Source organism: Chiloscyllium plagiosum, chromosome 10 (genome assembly GCF_004010195.1).
Source record: "Chiloscyllium plagiosum isolate BGI_BamShark_2017 chromosome 10, ASM401019v2, whole genome shotgun sequence".
In the NCBI taxonomy this organism is placed as follows: Eukaryota; Metazoa; Chordata; class Chondrichthyes; order Orectolobiformes; family Hemiscylliidae; genus Chiloscyllium; species Chiloscyllium plagiosum.
Window position 1 is genome coordinate 43,649,014 of NC_057719.1, and position 15,831 is coordinate 43,664,844.

At 36.6% G+C, this 15,831-nt stretch overlaps 1 protein-coding gene across 2 annotated transcripts in view; it reads right to left on the reverse strand.

The window, feature by feature from the left end:
* Nucleotides 1-15,831, reverse strand: part of map4k5 (mitogen-activated protein kinase kinase kinase kinase 5) — a 182,643-nt gene that overhangs the window by 17,122 nt on the left and 149,690 nt on the right. For both annotated transcript variants that reach the window (XM_043697614.1, XM_043697612.1), the window contains 8 exons: nucleotides 14,140-14,181; nucleotides 11,922-12,006; nucleotides 11,730-11,809; nucleotides 11,475-11,535; nucleotides 8,985-8,987; nucleotides 2,726-2,840; nucleotides 2,146-2,204; nucleotides 1,539-1,642 (listed from right to left, as the gene is read on the reverse strand). In XM_043697614.1, coding sequence (XP_043553549.1) covers nucleotides 1,539-1,642; nucleotides 2,146-2,204; nucleotides 2,726-2,840; nucleotides 8,985-8,987; nucleotides 11,475-11,535; nucleotides 11,730-11,809; nucleotides 11,922-12,006; nucleotides 14,140-14,181 — 549 coding nt within the window. The remainder of the gene's footprint in view (nucleotides 1-1,538; nucleotides 1,643-2,145; nucleotides 2,205-2,725; nucleotides 2,841-8,984; nucleotides 8,988-11,474; nucleotides 11,536-11,729; nucleotides 11,810-11,921; nucleotides 12,007-14,139; nucleotides 14,182-15,831) is intronic.

Sequence of the window (15,831 nt, forward strand, 5' to 3'; positions counted from 1 at the left end):
GTAGGTGCCTACTCTCGTTTTTTCCAGTGCTATTGAAGTAGCCTTGGTGAGTTGGAGCAGTGCTTACTGGAGATGATACAAAACCATGGCAGTAGAGAGGGAGGAACTAGCTCAAGATGCTATTTGAGTCCCCTGAAAGTGGGTAGCTTTGTCCTGGATGGCATAACTATTCAAGTTATTGGAGCTGTACTCATCTACTGTATACAAGTGAAGATTATTTCACCATACATCTGACTTCTTTTTGATTAACAGGCTATAGAAAAAGTAAGGTGGTGAGAATTATCTTGAAGTCACAGCATTTGTGTGGCTCTGCATAGTTAAGATTCTGTTAATTTTTTTTGTGTGGGGATAGGACATATGAGTAACTTTGGACTTTGTTGATAGATGCCAATGTCACAGCTGTATTGGAATAGCATAGCTATAGACACAGTTAGTTCTACAGCAAGTTTTCAGCAACTATTGTGCAAGGCTATAATCAATGCGTACTGTACTTTTTCAATGTCACATGGAATTGAATAAAATTAGCTGAACATTAGCATCTAGTGATGAAGATCTCAAGAGAAGGTTAAAATGGATCACCTGCTGAAGTACTTCTGACTTAAAATTGTATATCAAATAGCAAAGGGAAAAGTTTCAAAATAAACAAGTAGTTGAACATTATCAACACACCAACATCCAAGATTTACAACTGGATATTTACATTACATTTAATCATGGTTATGTACTCTTAAGTATGAATACTGTGGATGCTGGAAACAAAGAAAAAATGCATCTGCAATGAAAAAGGTTAATATTTCCAAGTCTTTATCAACCTGAGACATTACTCTGGCACAGATGTTCAAGTCTCTAGATCATCTCTAGAGACCAAATGTACACCCTAAGATGTGTTTTAAGACCATGCATAAATCCCAATGTGCTGACATCTGTGGGAATTGCCTGGAAAGTCTGCTCCCTAGGGTCCTCTGCAAAAATCTTCAAGTTGTCCTAACAGTTCCAAGGTATTAACTTGGGTGATCACCGAGAAAATGTTAAGACAAATTAAAACCTGGTTTAAAATTCTCAATAACTACGGAACTGACCTCCTTAGATCGCTCACATTGATCCCTAAAATGACCATGCTAAGCAGACTACTCATACCGTTGTGCCATCTCACCCACTACCCTAGTCACATACCTTGCCCATCTGTCTATTCATACAATAATTCACTTAGTTGCTCACAACTAATATTCACTCCAGGCCTTAACATTTGCCATAATGCAACTAGCACAGGTAAAAAGGAATCATCTGGTCTTATGCTCATGCTACAGTGCTCTGATAGAGTTCTTCAAGGGACAATATGCTCAGCATTTCTGTAGAAGTCAGGCTGTGAAGACCTGGCAAGAAATGTGCAGTGACTCTGTGCAGAAAAGTTCAGAGTAGCAGCAATCAAGAAACATTGCTGCTCTAGGATCTAGGTCTCTGTTTCTCTCCAAAGAGCAGTTCAGTATTAATATAACAAAAATTAGATACGTAACAGGTAACTTAAACCAAGCACTGACCTTTATCAACATGAACTTTTGCATTGGCTCATACCACTGAAGTAAGACAATACCAGACTGCAGCGCCCCACAGAGGTATTTATGTCCAGTATATGGATTTCGCACTGCAGTTATCAAACAGAGATCAACAGTAACATATTAATAAGCTTTCAAAAACAAATTTATAAATGATATGAACTTGCTTTCAAATGCACTCATTAAATTTCATTTTCTTGTACCAGCCATGCAATATTCCTATATGCGGCAGTCTAATCTACTGGGCTTTTCAAGAGAAAGATATGTAGAAGTGTAGATTTGCATTACTTTTATGCTTCAAATTCCCAATTTTAGCTGCTTTGCTTTTTGGGGGGGTGGGGGGGGGGGGCATGTGAATATCAAATGAAAAAGGAAGAGCAGCAATTTTAAATGATTATTTTTGCACACTTCCCAGCAACCAGATCATAGCAGTATTGACTAAAACATATGATATACGATCATATGAACAATAATAGAGTCGCAGTCATATCCTTATGAAAACATTTTAAATACAACTTTGTATATTTAACAACTATGTTCCAAGCAAATGGTGAAAAAGAACAGAATTTTAAAAATTGAGAATTTTACACACCAATGCAGCATTTGTGGCAGCCTTTTGTTTCTGGAATTTTTGTTGTTAAAGCAAACCTCCTGGAAACAATATACAAGGTAAATTTCAGTTACCTTTCACATTCATTTTCTAATGACATTTGTGGGTTATGGCTCATGCTACAAATCAATATCGTGAATATGTCATGAGTTCAATGACGTGTCTAGTTCTCTGATTATGCCATCCATCAACTATTTTAACTGCTTTGCCTCATCTTCCAACTAAATATTTGCAGCCATTTTAATCTTCCCTCTTTTTTCAAAAGATGCTGTTCATTGGTATAATCTTCATCAAACTTAAGATCTTAATCCAAAGATCTGATAAAGGATCTGCTCTCCTGAAATAGTAAAATTTTGCAAGGATGCTGTCTTAAGTGCTTCATTTTGCATATATTCTCAGACATTAGTTTGGACATCACGTATCAGTGCCGGTATTCATATATGCTCTACCTGGAGTTACTTAGAAGAGAACTGCACCAAAAAAAAATATGGAATGAGGAAATGGAATAATGAAAACATATTTTACACTGCTTCACACAAATAGTACAAATGTATTTGCTTACCTGGGTATTATCTTGTCAGGGAAACGATGTGTTTGAATATGGGATGCCAGGCCTGGTTTTCTGGCCTGTTCAAATAAGGCAACCAGATTGTGTGAATAAAGCTGAAAGGTTTTACCTGCAAATGTAAAGAAATATTAAGTCAGAAAATGGACAACTGAAACCTATTCACAACACACTGTTTTGAACATGGACAACGATTTGCTGATAGGATGCAGTTAGTTTGGCCTATCATTATTCTCAACTACATCCCAACATAAGGCATTACCCAAAATAAGCTTCAATTTTGGATTTTCCAAAATCATATCTGATGTATGACAAGAACGTGTCCCTTCCAAAACTTATCACAGCTAGATGATCCAAATTCTTTGCATTCATTCTCATATGCATTTTGGCTGGTGCTCTAAATTGAGCCTATTACTTCAATTTTTCTGCCTGCCATTCCAATTCAATTCTTTTATTCGTTTGCACTTCCTTTCCTTGAAACCCTCACCAGGTACTCCACAAAATTGAAATTACATGTCCCCAAAATGCAATTTTCCATTTGTCCAATTATTCTCTTTGTAACATGTTCCACATTCTTACCACTGTCTGGATAAAGAGGTTTCTCTTAAATATCAGAGATCTCTATCAGATTATTCTCGGAAAGAGAAGACACAAGATCAAAGAGTTAGCTTGTTCAACTATTTCCAGATAAGCACAACTCCAGTTCTGGCATCATTTCAAGTGCCTTTAGGGCAGAGGAATATAGTAGTCGGAATAGGCTTTTAACCCCTTAAGCCTGATCTGCTATTTCTAAGTCTTGGCTGATTACTTACCTTGTTAGCAGCTCCTGTTGGGATCTGAAAGGAAGGGTAGGACAGAGAAATTAAAGTATTGGGAGGAGGACAGGGCAGGAGGGGAAAGTGGGGTTGGCGGGGGAGGGGGGGGGGAGGAAGGAGAGAGAGGTGGGGAGAATAGTGCAGAGAGGAAGGTGGAAGTAATAGGCTTAGTTTAGAGCACCAGCCAAAATACAAATAGAACTGGACACATGCAATTTGGATTGTGGGGCCATGGTAACACCTAATACAGGATGTTTTCATTACATCACTTTCCCATACTTTCCTCATATCTCTACACAATTTTAACACAGGATGGAGATCAGTACTGTGCACAATATGTTAGCATAGTCTGACCAAGGTCCTATATAAATTTAACACAAACTTCTCAGCTTTCCAATTCTATCATTCCAGAAGTGAGTACCAATGCTTACTTTTATGAAAAAAAGAAAATGGCAGAATTAATCAGTGTTACTACTTTTAGTGATTGGTATATCTGAACTTCTGGATCACATTTGTTCCCCTATTCAATGTAAACAATTATTCATACACTATGTTACCTTATTCTTCATTCCAAAAAAAAAAAACTACCTCATATTTATACATATATACATCTATTCTGCAAATGTACAATATACAGGCTGGTGCTGATGGCATTTATCTTCATTATTAACAATACCACTCTCACCTCCAAATTCCTCAGCATCCAAACTGAGCTTGGAACTCTATATGCTCTCTATCATAAAGCTTGTTTATTTCTACCTTTAACATTGCATGCACCATCTCTCTATCAGCACATTTGTCCTGAAATCTTTGGTTATGTCTTACTTGCTTTTAGACTCAGTTATTTCAATCTTCTCCATCTCCAGTCTCTCATTCAAAAATCTGCTTGTTGCATTACATTCCAAATTACTTTGGCTCACCAAGCACCCACTTATCCGGTGATCTGCACTAATACCCAATTTCACATGTTGCCAATTTAAATTCTTTCACATTTCCAACCTCACCCAATACAACTCTTCCTACCACCCCTTCACAGCATTAGCACCCACAGCCACAGCAATCAGTCTTAGGGCTCTGAAATTTCCTTGTTAAACTCCACTGCATCTCAATTTTTCTTTCCTTTCTGAAAGTCACCCTGAAACTTTCCTATCTTTCCAATATCTCCTTCACCTCACCACCAAATGTTATCAGATGATGTGCATTAGAAACAAAACCAAAATGCAATTTATGATTTAGAATTGTCTTTTTTGATTTCAGATACCAACATTAAAATTAGTTGGTATTTAGTAGCCTTTTATGCAGAAACTAATCTAATTAGAAACTCAATAAACATGAGAAAATAATAATTTGAAAATTCTAAAACTTAAGCTTTTTGAAAACCGATGTATGTTATGAAAAAAATATATTACATTTAACAGATTTGTTTTTAGGTAAAAAATAACAACACTGTTAGCTGGGTTCTTCCATAATGAAAATCACTGTTTTCGAGCCCAGAGATATTTTGCTTCAATTGGAATTACTTATGCATGATATATTGTGTGGAACAATTGCATATTAAGACAAATCATAACTTTACATCTGTGGAGACTCTGATGCAAAAGAATAAGTACAGATGGTTCAGAATAGCTTGATCATACTCCGTGCAAAATAAATGAAATAACTTATAATCAATATGGAGCATACCTTTAAGTGACAATTCTAAAAATAACAGTGAAGCAAGAAACCAAAAGAGTATTGCTTACTCTTAGCTCCTGTGTTATACTGAATAAATCTAAGTTGTCAGCAGTGTTTAACTACAGTAAAAAGTAAATAAGGTAATCAATTGAAAAAAAACTTAAGGATAACTAAAGAGTCTGTACTGTTACTGCCCGAAACTCTGATCGGACACTATCTTTAATATTCTGTAGTGTTCACTAGTCACTCAAAAATCATCAGCTCCTTGAGAAAGTAGTGAAGTAAACAGCTAGAATAATTAAGCTTAACAAGATTTTTGTGGCAATGCTATTAAATGGGGCTTGGCTTCTAGTGGAGGACAAGCTTGGATAACTTAGCTGACATTTTTAAGACTGTGAAGATCATCAACAATTTGATCCAAGTAAATTGTTCACTATGTCAAGGAGTTGACATTTATCAAAGAAAACTTTAGTCATAGACTAGGTTAAGAGAAATGGGCACAGCACTGGGCATTAATGTGTTTGAGAAACTATCAGACACTTCCAAAAGGACCAAGAAAGTGCAGATGGATTTGATCTGCAAGAAAAGTATTATCCATATTTAAGGAAAAACTAGCATTGAGGGTAACATTTCTGACCATAATGACCTAAGGAGGTGCAATCTCACCATGAGCTTTTGGCTAAATTCAGTTTAAAACATTCTGGAGTATGAAGCTGACATCATTAATGGTAATATAAAACTATTAAAAACTCAACTGGCTCACTAATGCTCTTTTTGGAATCTGATCTTATTATGTAATCTGGTTTATATGCAATTTAAGATCCACACTAGTATGGTTGACTTGTGACTGCTCTCCGAAAGAGCCTTGTTATTATCAAATCATAATAAAAAGTAATTATGCCAGCCAAGATGTGGGTTTTATTCACAAAAAAAAAAGCACACAGCCAGTTAATTAAACAGCTGCCTGGCATCAGCCACTGTTCTAGACTCCTCCATCACCATTCCCACACCTATAGGACAAGACACAAAGTGGTACACAAAATCCTCAACATTGGCACAGGGGTCATATAGGCCATTTGTGACACCCGCCCACTCACAAATTATTACTGCTACGGCAAATTCAAAGGAACCATGAGGATACCAAAAGCATACATAAGTTTAATTACTGATCGGTTTAGCAGCACTAAGCTGGCCAAGTTCTAAACCAAAGCAAGACCAGGTTTTATTATTTGCTAATGGGATCCAAACAAATGAACTGTTTTGTCAAGCTTCTTGTATTGGAGTTGTACTCATATAAGCAAGTGAAATGTTCCACCTCACTCCTGACTTCCATAAACAATAGTGCTGTGAAAGCAGGTGAGCTGTTCACTGCAAAATATGCAATAACTTATGGGCGATGCAGACTGGGCTAGCATTTATCATCCATCCCTAGTTTTCCTCAAGTAGGAAGTGGTGAGCTGCCTTCTTGAATCACTCCCATCTGTTTGTAGGCACACCCACATTGCAGTCAGGGAAGGAGTTCCAGGGTCTTGACCCAATGGCAAAGAATGATTTCAAAGTCACGTAGCTGAGTGGCTTGGAGGAGAATTTGCAAGAGGTAATGTTCCCATGTATTGCTGCTTTTGCCCTTCCTATATTTAGCATGATTGTGGTTTTGAAGACAAATCTACACAGCCACAGGACATTGCTGCAAGGATTTCCCAAGGCACTAGGAAAAACACAATCATTTCTAGCTCTTTCAAATGACTTTTAACCTCAATGCAAGATTAGAAATGGGGATATTTTCTGAATGTTCAGTTAAATTCACAACTTTTCAGGTAATGAAGCAGTCTATGACCCCTGTAGTCAACCCTGAAAAAAGACCTGAGTTGCCAAGCGCAGGTAACACTGCACCCACATAGGCCAGGCAAAATCCATCTCTAATAATAAGACAGCAGAAAAACCTCTCCATAACAAGGTATGGCATTATCATTATTAAATTCCCCCAGCATCAATATCCTTTGGGGATGGAGGCAAATGTTGGGCAAGGAGAAGGGTTTGGAAGTTACTACTGGACTAAGCTGTCGAAATAAATATTGCATCTATGAAAGCAGCTCAAGGGCTGCCTTTGCTGCAGTAAACCACAGCTCTTACCATCATCTACAAGGAGCAAGTCAGGACTGAGATGGAATATTTCATTTGCCTGGATGAATGAAACTCCAACAATGCAAGAAGTTCAACAAAGCAGCTGATCTGTTTGGATTAAACACACAGAGGGTGGTGTGTATATGGAATGAGTTGCCAAAGAGAGTTGTGGAGGCTGGTATAATTACAACATTTAAAAAGGTTTAGAGGGATATGTGCTAGGTGCTGGCAAATGGGACTAGATTAATTTAAGATATCTGGTCGGCATGGATGAGTTGAACCGAAGGGTCTGTTTCTGTGCTGTATATCTCTATGACTCTATGTTCTCCAACACCAGCATTTGTGGCTACAGAGTGTTTCATGTATAAGATGCACTTCAGTAGCTTGCCAAAGCTCTGTAACAACATCAACTAAACTTGTTAGCCATAATACTTAAGACAGGGAAGGGCAATGAATTTGTGGGACCATCACTATTGTGAAGATCCCCTCCAATGCTCATGCTATTCTGACATGGAAATATATTATTCCTTTATTGTTGTTGAATCAGAAACCTGAAACTCCATATCTACTCCAATGTTATGGAGTACCTTCACTACACTGCTTAGTTATTCAAGGTGAAAGTTCACTCCAGGATAAAAAGGCCAAGTGAAAAATGTTGGCATTATGAACAAACCCAATACCTCAAACAAATAAAAAAAAATATTCAAACAAACTGCAAACCAAACATAGAATCCCTACAGTGTGGAAACAGGCTATTTGGCCCAACAATTCCACACCAACTGTGAAGAGCATCCCACGAGATTGATCTCACCACTGCATAGTAAGGAAACCTTGAAGATAATCTTATTAATACTAGAAAACTGGCATGTGCAAAGGAAATGATAATTAAAGAACTGTATCTGCAATTCACAAGTTAAATCTTTTAGAATGAAACTATTAGCTGCTAAAAATTTTCAGATAGGAGGAATAGGGCTAATATCCATTAGAATAAAGTTCAGCAATATAATAGGCATGTAATAACTAAACACACTGACGGTAGCTTAACTTAAATCAAGCCATTTCAGGATGTAAATTTTAAAGAGTTTAAGAGGCACTAACTCTGGAAAAAGACATTGTGTTAAGCTTTTCACAACAAAAATAGATGGTTATAAAATCCTGCAGGCAATTAACATACATAAATGGTAGAGAACTGTAATGGCATTTTTAACCCAGCCTTGTAGAAGGAATCAAATTTTACTGAAACCTAATCCAGGGGAGTGAAAGATATAAACAAAGCCAAAAGGAATTCAGTGAGGTTGTTGATTTACCTGGGTGGGAGGATATGAGCATATCCTCTAAGAAATTATTTTTGAGATCTAGGTTTGGTACTTTGCAAAAATGGATCTCCTTTGGGAAGAGCACAAAGTCATAAACTTGCACTTCAACATTCTACTTAGATGTCTAAGACCATAAGGTCTAGGAGGAGAAACAGGTCAGTCATTCAGCTCATTAAATACACTCCAAATTCTTCCTCAGGCTTCCTCTGCCAATCTGACAACCCTAATCCACAGGAAGATTAAAGCCACCCATAAAAGTGTTAGAACCTCTGGTCAAAACAAACATACTATATAAACCAAGGGTGAAAATATTTAAATTGTGCTTACCTTCTGCTCGCAGTGACCAGGTCAATTTGGACATGAAACGAAGTGATTATGGGAAAAGGAGAACACAAGAGGGTTGATTAATTTTTCAGGAATTTAAAAAGCATCTATTATGAACAGTAAAGAATAGGAGAGGACAGTTCAATGGTTATTTCAGTTTAAAATCTAATTTCAGTGCAAATGACAAAGCACATTTTAATTGATCGTAAAGACAATATAAACTGTTCATTTTCTAAAATTATCAAGTTAAAACTTTCATCATCCTATACTATTTAATATGAGGGGTGACCTTATAAACTTATAAAATCATGAGGGGCATGGATAGGATAAATACACAAAAGTCTTTTCGTGGGGTGGGGGAGCCCAGAACTAGAGGGTATAGTTTTAGGGTGACAGGGGAAAGATATAAAAGGGACCTAAAGGGCAACTTTCTCACAGAGCGTGGTACGTGTATGGAATGAGCTGTCAGAGGAAGTGGTGGACGTTTTTAAAAGGCGTCTGGATTGGTATTTGAATAGGAAGGGTTTAGAGGGAAACAGGCCAAGTACTGGCAAATGCGACCAGATTAGTTGGAATGTCTGGTTGGCATGGACAAGTTGAACCAAATGATCTGTTTCTACGCTGTACATTTCTATGACTCTATGACAAACATCTACAAAAGACAAAATTCAAAAGGATATTTCACATTAGAATACCATAGTATATACATTAAAGCATATTTATATGATGCACCTGAAAAAAAACTGTCAAATATTGATTGGAACCATATTATAATTTATTCTAATTCATCCAAACTATAGTTGCCCATGGTTCTACATCAATAATGTACTTATTTATGAGTCTTATTCAAGGACTGATAATTAGGCAGTCTTCAAAAGTCAAGCTTATTAGTATTCTCAATTGGTAACTAATTAAGATGATGTAGGTTTGATCCATGGAATATGTGGAATTAACTAACATCACCTGCTAAAGCAGTAGAAAGAATACATGGACTTCAGAGTTGACTTTAAGAGCAGCAGTGGTTTGCTTTTGAAAACAGGTGGAAGAAACAATAGTTCTGACTTCTGTCCAGTGACTCAGGGCAGAAAATGAAGTTTTGACATGAATGATTCACATTAGGAGTCCAGGATTTGTTGCAAAATTATCAATAATTTATTTTCAATAACGATCCTTATTCTTTGTGTTTAAACAGTGTACTTCATCTCGGGAGTACGGTTCAAAGGGAGAAATAGACTTTCAACATCTGAATTAAATGACCACCCTTGATGAATTTTGATTCTATACAAGCTTAAACATGCACACTTTCCAAAAGACATCAATGGATAGCCATCAGCTCAGTTATTTTCCCCTCAATTACTCCAGGGAGTAAACATTTATTGCTGCCATGAACTAGCTATAAAGAATGTAAGTGTTAGTTGTTATACCAAGCGTATTAGCACTCACTACTCTTCTGCCAGAGAGCAATTTAGAATCCCTAGTTACCCAGAAGGCAGACAAGAGTTGCACTGAGTTATATATAGTTACATGTAGGTTAGTCCAGGATGGAATGGCAGTTACGTTCCCTAAAAGAACACTAATGAACTGGATGGATTTTTCTGACCATTGATAGAAGTTTCATGTTTACTGTTAGACTCTTAATTTCATACTTTTTTTACTAAATTCAAATTCCATTATGGTGGGATTCGAAACCAGGTCTCCAGAACATTATCTGGTTTCTGGATTAATAATCTAGTAATATTACTAGTTAGCCATCACTTCTCCACAGTAACCACACTACTGAGTAATTTAGATTACTTCAACATATAAAATTCCCCCCGGTACTTGAGAACTGCAAACAGTCCATAAGGAGCTACTTTACAGCCACCAACGAAAAAACAATTGGGCTGAAACTAGAACACAAAAGAAATTACAGGAATAAGGCCAGAAGTAAGTCAGACCTCCCTGAAGGCATCCAAAGATTTATGCATACTAAATCTATAGATTCAAATATGAATTTTCCAAATGTATTTTTTTTTTAGAACTAGCTAGATGCTTTACACTGCTGGATTTCTTTAATACTAAAACAGTCTGTTTCCTTTCATTAGGTTATCCCTCTATTTGGTTTCTTGAATGCCCAGTTCATCCTCATCTTAGAGTAACGATTGTACTTTGTTCAGTACTGTCATACCTTATTTACATTTCTATTTCACAAATTACTGCATATGGTTCTCGAGTGTATCTAAACTTTCTCTTTTGCAAAATTCACTCCTGCTGTTTTTCACTTCTAATGTCAGAGCAACATCAGCTATATTGTAATTTTAAAATTCTATTATATTGCAACATAGAAAGATTCAAACTCAAAATTCATCGCAGCAATTAAAATCAATTTTCAATTTGTCCATGTTCCCATGAAAACTAGAATATGGCTATTACACCTATTGACCTGCAATAAAATGAAGTAAATTTACAAAAGCAAAGTTCAACATATTAAGACTTGACTAAATGGATACATACCTGATAAAGACATTAGAATATTATTGATAATGTACAGCCAGGTACATCGCCTAGGAAAAAGCTGGGAAAATATATTTGATTTAAACATCCATTAGAAATATTAAAAAGTTAAGTGAAAGTCATTCAAATAAATTTGAAGAAAAGATTTGCACAGTTGTTACTCCACTTGTCAAAACAGAATCCTAGAATTCAGTGTTATACTTCTGACAATGCTGTAATTCCAAGAAAGATATAATCTCTGTTCAAAATGCTTACTTGTTCCATTGAAGCTTCATGCAGCTCATTCAGATTTAACGTATAAATACCGTCTTCAGTTCCAAAGATTAAATATTGGTCTAATTTAAAAGAAAAACAAAGCCAAAGTTAATATTTCATTAGAAGAAATACTGCATAACTTTTTTTGTAAATAGTTTCAGTTAAAAGCAATTTTTGTTTAAGTAGCATTACCCTTTGTGTCAGGGTGTATCCAAGATGTAGCACAACTGATCTTCAAAGGACATCCATCAAATACTTTTGTAAAGCAGGCACCCATCTATAGGAAAGTTTTAACATTCAAAAATTTAGTTGTTAGTTTTGGAAAACAACCGAACACTTTCCAAGAAAACATTTGAGAATCAACTTGTCCCTATTTGAAAAATAACCTATGGGACAGAAGTGTTGTTCAGCATTTAAGGTGGGTTCTAGATTGAGAGTACTTAAAATATTAGTTGCTGTAAAAGAAAATATAGACACATTATACCGCTTCAACTCAATAAAATAGGTGATAGCTATTCTCTGGTTCAATTCTTTGGGGCAATGCATTGACCAGTCAATCTGCCTCGTTTAAAATTGTGGTAGTTAACAGTTATCATTAACTGGTGCACTCTCCATGGGCTGCTGCAGAAATCACTTAATGAAGCACAATTGTTCACCTTGGAAATTCTGTGGTCATGGATTTTGTGGGTCCTTGCGTGGTTGATAAGCCTGATCGTCAAGCTACATCTCAGACCACACTAGTCAGATGTTTCCAGGGGGTGGAATTGATCCTTGGCTTCAAGATTGCTGGCACTCCTTTCTCCAGTTTAATTTTCTGTATTTGGTCTTGCTGACTGATGTTCTCAAAGATTTGCCTATCTTCATACAGGAGGTTCCTCCAAGTCAGTTTCTTTAGAATGAGTGTCTCCCATGCGTTGACATCCACGTTACATTTCTTGAGATAAGCCTTGAGGGTGTTTTTGGAAACTTTTTTTTTTGTCTTTCTTTCATTTAAATGCCTTCCTTGAGCTGGGCAAAAATGATTTGCTTTGGCAGTCAGAACTCAGACACCCAAAGCATATGGCTAGCCCAGCAAAGTTGATTCTGGATGATCGAGGCCTCTACACTGGTTCTATTGGCTTTCAAGGATTATATTAGTATGTCTGTCCTCCCAACTGATGTGGAGGGCCCATCTCATACTGCATTGATGATACTTTAATGGTACTGAGGTGGTGTGAGAAGACATTTTATCTTCATGGCAATGCGCCCATCAACCACAGTCCATTTGCCAAATGATCAGCACTATTTTCTCACATGTTGTTTTCCCTACCGCTTTGGCATTTTTGTGAACTGTCCTGCCGAGTGCAAATGAAAGCTTCAACAAAATTTATCTTTCTTCAGCAATACTCAAGTTCTGTACTAGCAAATAACTATAGTTATTAGTGATGGTCATTTGTATCATCTGGCACAAATTCAAACTCAGAATTTAAATTCAAGTAACTGCTATCATCAAGGATGGTAATGTTAAAGAGTGGGAGCAAAGAAAAACAAGATGTACTAGACCTTAGAAAAAAAATTGCATCCTTGTCTTGCCATTGTTATGGGTGAACTCAAACAGGTATTATTACTGCTTGTTGTCAGGTACCTCTTTTCATGTGGGATGACAAAGATGTTTATATAGAGTTCAGGTGGTTCCTATTCAGCCTACAGTTATAAAGATTTTTTGTTCATTTGTGAAAAGTTGTCATTGTGTGAGATAGTGGAAGGTGCATGTATTCACTTGAATCCTCCTTCCAGACAGAAGTGGAGACAACTGGAAGAAATTAAATGGTGAAGTATGGTAGCACACAGTCAATTCATTGTAGTTCCTAGCTTGAAATCCAGCTAAACCAATGAGTGCAAGGGTCCTTTTCTTACAAAATGAGTTTGCACAATTACAACTCAAACTGTAGTGTCCTTGGACCACAGCAAAAGTAACACTTTTTTTTAGTATTAAGGGGTAAACCGAGTCAAAGAGGTTATATGAATGCACAGGAAAAGAAAAATGAACATTAATAAAAGTTAGGGCCTATCTTTGATGAAAACACTTTACTTTGCAGAATGTTTGTTAGATATTGCAATACCCAATGAAGTACTTGACTATTGTTACATACAGGAGAAAGTGAGGGCTGCAGATGCTGGAGATCAGAGCTGAAAATGTGTTGCTGCTTTTCCTGCTGCGCTTTTCCAGCAACACATTTTCAGCTATTGTTACATACATACAAATAAAGAGGGGTTTTACATCAACATACATTATCACATAGAATATCGGCAATATTATTATTCATCAATTTATATAACTAGCTTAATAACTCCAATAAAGTATTAATTTATCCTCAAGTTGTCACACTTCAGAGTATTAAGAGAATTACACATTAAGAAATTGACTTACATGGACCTTTGGAGTCGGAGGAAGGCCATTGATTGTTGGCTTCTAAAAAAATGTCAATTTTGAACATCATTAAGAAGTTAAATTCAGTCATTTCAGTAAAGTATATAATTTAGTAGCATCATGACAAACATTGCACACAATAATCACTTGGCTCCAACACCTGTTATCCATAAAAGCTGCCATTTAATGTATGAAAAGTTAAATAGAGATTCAAAGTCATCTAACCCCCAGTTTGTCAGGCGAGGGAAAATACAACAACAAAAGGTAATATGTACACTCTGGTGCCCATTTCAATCTGATCCAGAGTAAAATTAATTTAATACAACTTTATATGTAAGATATAGAAATCTTATCTACATGATACTATGTTTCAACTAGCTTGAAATTCATAACGACTTTTTTTAGAAAAAGAAAACATCCATAAACAAAAAATCATCTGTGGAACCTAAGATACATTTCTAATGTGAATTTTCAGTAAGAAAGGCTCTTGCAAAAATGCTGGGAAGACCCAAACCTGAAGCCTTGGTACTGAAACTAACCTCTATGCTATTTAGGGTAATAGGCAATTTTGCGGTAGAACAGAGGAGTACCTAAAATTGTACAGCCTTGTCTCCTGGAGGCAGTTTCCTCACTTATTAGATTTGGCAAGTTAGCTGCCTCAAACCTGAGTGTACACATAAAACCTTGAATATGCAAGTCTGCATCTCACTGATACAGTCCTAGGATATCTCTTGGGGAGGTCAGGTGCCCTTAAGGAAAGTTAAATGTCAGCAAGACTGCACATAAAAGTACATAAACTCATTGGAATGTCACGCAAGTCATCATGAAATTTAGCTCTGTTGAGCTTTAAGGTTAAAATAAAACAGAGTTTGTAAAAATACATTGATATAAGCCTGCAAGCTATTAGAGAACTCGTATTGCATGATTGATCAAAGTGTGGTATTTGTTAAATGAATAGCTTGATTAACAATTTCAGGTGGTTACAGAATAGAAATGTTGCTTTCACAAGGGAAGGAATGATGTACTGAAGTGAATGTATGCAATTTAAGAGATTAGTTCAAGGGATTTTGATGTGCTGGATACTTTTTTTTTGTAAGTCATTAAGAGTTTCCTTAAAAACAAAAATAAGCACAACTTTATTTTATGCCAGAATAGCTCCCGAGATCGTCCATTGGTAAACAGCAGGTAAGTTGGTGTGGAATGGGTAAGGGGAAAGGGGTAGTATAGGTTGGCATGGATGGAATATAAAAGTGAGAGAGGGGACTGCAGGGCTGTTTTCAGCTTTAAATCATTTGAAACAAAAATAACCAAACAGTGCCAGTGCAAAGGCAGCTCTTCTGCACAACCCACCCCAGTAACTTACACGCTCCACACCCATTCCAGGGCCACTCAGTTTGACTGCATGTCACCTTTTCCATGATGAGGAGGTGTCAGTGTTGGACTGGTTGGACAAAGTTAAAAATCATAACACCGGATTATAGTCCAACAGGTTTATTTGGATAGCAACGCTCTGAAAGCTAGTACTTCCAAATAAACCTGCTGGACTATAACCTGGTGTTGAGAGATTTCTAACTTTTCCAAGGTTAGATTTGCAGAATGAGGAACATCCCAGCTCTGAGACCCTATCTGAGGAGCAAAATTCCAGGTCCAAATCTTAGTAACAATTCAAGAAATACAATCAAATGATTTGAA